The 3,183-nt window shown below is 38.6% G+C and overlaps 1 protein-coding gene across 1 annotated transcript; it reads right to left on the reverse strand.

The window, feature by feature from the left end:
• LOC18791646 (MDIS1-interacting receptor like kinase 2) lies at nucleotides 257–2,862 on the reverse strand. Its single transcript, XM_007223921.2, has one exon. The coding sequence runs from the start codon at nucleotides 2,771–2,773 to the stop codon at nucleotides 263–265; it is 2,511 nt and encodes an 836-aa protein (XP_007223983.2). The 5' UTR covers nucleotides 2,774–2,862; the 3' UTR covers nucleotides 257–262.

Genomic DNA, 3,183 nt, shown 5'->3' on the forward strand with positions numbered 1-3,183 from the left:
AATTAATCCGAAATTTGAATCCAAATATCTTATCCGAAAATTTTATCTGATTATGAATAGTCTTGACACGTAGGAATCCGAAAATCTTATCTGAAAATATTACCCAAATTAATTATTTTCATTAAAAAATAGGAGGAAAAAACAAAAAAGTGAATAGTAATTGCCATGGCTAAGGGCAACGGGTGGAGAAACGATTTACTATTTGCAAGGGCAACCACTATTCACGTGAATAGTGCTTGCCCTAGCTCCACCCTTGCCATGGCTAAGGGCAAATGGGTGGAGTTGCTCTTAAAAACTTAGCTGTGCCAAAGTCTGAAACACATGCCTCATATTCAGAATCCAACAAAATGTTCTTGCTTGAGATGTCACGATGTACAATCGGTGGCAGGCAATCGTGGTGCATGTAAGACAAGGCATGAGCTAAGCCTTTAACAATATTCACTCTTTTACTCCACCCCAACTCTTTAGCTTCTTCATTTTTGCTCAACATTACGGCCAAGCTACCTCTTTCAAGATACTCATACACCAAAAACGAGTGTCGTTTATGTTCGCAGAAACCATAGAGCTTCACAATATTTCGATGTCTTATCTCACTGAGTGCCCTTACTTCATTCAAGAACTCCTTCTGAAATTTTGTCTCGCCATCCCATAGCATATGGAGTTTCTTCACGGCCACTACATCTCCAGATGAAAAATTCACCCTGTAGACGCTTCCATGTCCTCCATTCCCAATGCAGTATATGGAATCAAAATCTTTTGTTGCCCTTATGATTTCCTCATACATTGATTTTCCATCAAAATTTAAAACTGAAAAGGAAATTTCTCCATGCATGTGGTTTTGTTTAGTATCTTGATGCTTCTTCTTTCTTTGCATTATTAGAAAGACAATTATAAAGAGAGCAGATAGAAGTACAAATACTGCTAGAACAGATATGACCTTGTGGTCCTTTTTTGAGCCATGTGCATTGTAGGGTGGTAGCAGAGCTCCAACTTTGCCACACAATCCTTTGTTCCCTTCCAATCTTTCTGGCGGAGCTTCCTGAAATGCCTTGATGTTGGGAAGGGGACCTTCCAAGTGATTGTAGGATATGTCAACGTACGACAAGCCGTGCATCTCTTCGAAACTTGATGGTATGGAACCCGAAAGATTGTTGTAGGAAAGATTGAGCGTCAACAAACTCTTCACATTACTCATTGCTGATGGTATGCTACCTTCAAGAGAGTTATGGCTTAAATCCAGCTCGTTCAATTGAACTAACTTCCCCAACTGAAGTGGAATTGCTTGAGATAACTTGTTGTTGCTCAAATTCAGATGGTATAATTTGAGCAAGTCACCTAGAATGCTGGGAATTGAGTCACTGAATTTATTTGTTGACAAGTCAAGATAATCAAGATCAGTCAATGATCCGAATTCAGAGGGTATACGACCTGAAAGTTGATTTCCATTCAACATCAATCTCTCCAAAGAAGACAACTTCCTGAATTCTCTTGGGATCAACCCAACTAAATGATTTGAAGAAAGGTCCAGCACATGAATTTTGGTTGCGTTGCCTATCTCAGGTGGGATGCTACCAATAAGGTTGTTTCTTGCCATTCGCAGGGTTTTCAAATTTGGGCATTGTCCCCAATTGTGAGAGATTTCTCCATACAAGTTGTTGTGGCTCATATCCATAAAATCAAGATTCGGATAAACACCGAAGTCTTCAGATATATTGCTTGTCAATAGGTTTTGCTCAAGACGAACTCTGAATAAGCCCTTGCAATTTTTCAAGCTTTTGGGGATTGGACCAGTAAAATAGTTTGTGTGTACTGACAAGTTTGTGAGTTTTCCACCTTGGCAGATATTTCGAGGCAAATAACCAGACAATTGGTTTGTATCCAACTTCAGGAGAATCAAATTCTTGAGATTCTCTAACTCTTGGGGAATGGAGCCGGAAAGTTGGTTATCACGTAGGAATAAGATCTCCAAGTTGCTCAAGTTAGAAAATGAGGCTGGAATTGAACCATTGAGTTGATTATTGCCCAAGTCTAGATTTACAAGAGATTTCAAGTTCCCTATCTCCTTGGGAATCAAACCAGAAAGTTGATTGTTATGCAAGTACAAAGTGTTTAGGTTTATTAAGTTACCAATATTTGGAGGGATGGCACCACTTAAATTGTTGTGGGACAACTCTAAATTTACAAGAGATTTCAAGTTCCCTATCTCTTTAGGAATTTCCCCCAACAAGTTATTCCAAGAGAGATGAAGAAACTTAAGATTTCTCAGGAGACAAATTTCAGGTGGGATTCTCCCAGAGAACTGATTCTGGGAGAGATCAAGATGGTGGAGTTTGGAGAGGTTACTGATTTGAGGTGGGATGGCATCAAAGAGTTTGTTGGAGGTGAGGTTAAGATATTCAAGATTAGGGAAGGACAAGAATGAAAACTCATGTAGCGTACCTTGTAAACCCCTATTGACAAGCTCTATCTTGTTGACACTTCTAGCTGAGTTGCATGAAACACCAGTCCAAGTGCATGGGCTTGTTCTTGGTTTTGGATTGGTGCTGGAAGAATTGGTGGCATTAATATTATGAGTGGGAAGGTCGTACCAGGTGAGGTTATTGAGGGCTTGATTTGGAAAGAAGCTGGCTTTCCATTTGAGAAGAGCCTCTGCCTCAGTATGAGAAGTAGAAGTAGCAGAAGGAAAAGCAACCCAATTTGGTGATGAAACAAACAAGAAGATGACAAGGCAATAAGGGAGGAAGCATAGTTTAGCGGAAGTGAAAGATGTCATGGTTATTGTTTGTGTGGAATACGTATATTGTATGGGCCGTGCCTTACTAGTTATATATAGTGTGGGTTAGTCTTTGAGGTTCAGTTGAGCATTGAAAAGTCTTTCGGATCTCATCTATAAATTGTACAAGAACTAAAGATGAAATTGTCGTTTACTGTACATAGGAATGCGAATGCGTAATTGATGGTTTGTTTTGTCGTTTATTGGATAAATTCATTTGATTATTGTGCTCCTCCGATGCCGCTACCAATAATTAATTGTCAACTTAATTTTTTTATTTGGTTATTTATTAGCTTGCTTGCTTTGTAGTTGAATGAAAGCTATTTATGCAGATGTTTTTATAAAATAAAATAAAAAATCAGTTATTCCCCTTGAATTTGTACATAACATTCATTTTGCCCATTGTTTTT

The sequence above is a fragment of the Prunus persica genome, chromosome G1, assembly GCF_000346465.2.
Source record: "Prunus persica cultivar Lovell chromosome G1, Prunus_persica_NCBIv2, whole genome shotgun sequence".
NCBI classification, from domain to species: Eukaryota; Viridiplantae; Streptophyta; class Magnoliopsida; order Rosales; family Rosaceae; genus Prunus; species Prunus persica.

What these genes read in the sequence shown, in the direction of transcription:
- LOC18791646 (XM_007223921.2), bottom strand. Translation starts at nt 2,773, where the DNA reads ATGACATCTTTCACTTCCGCTAAACTATGCTTCCTCCCTTATTGCCTT.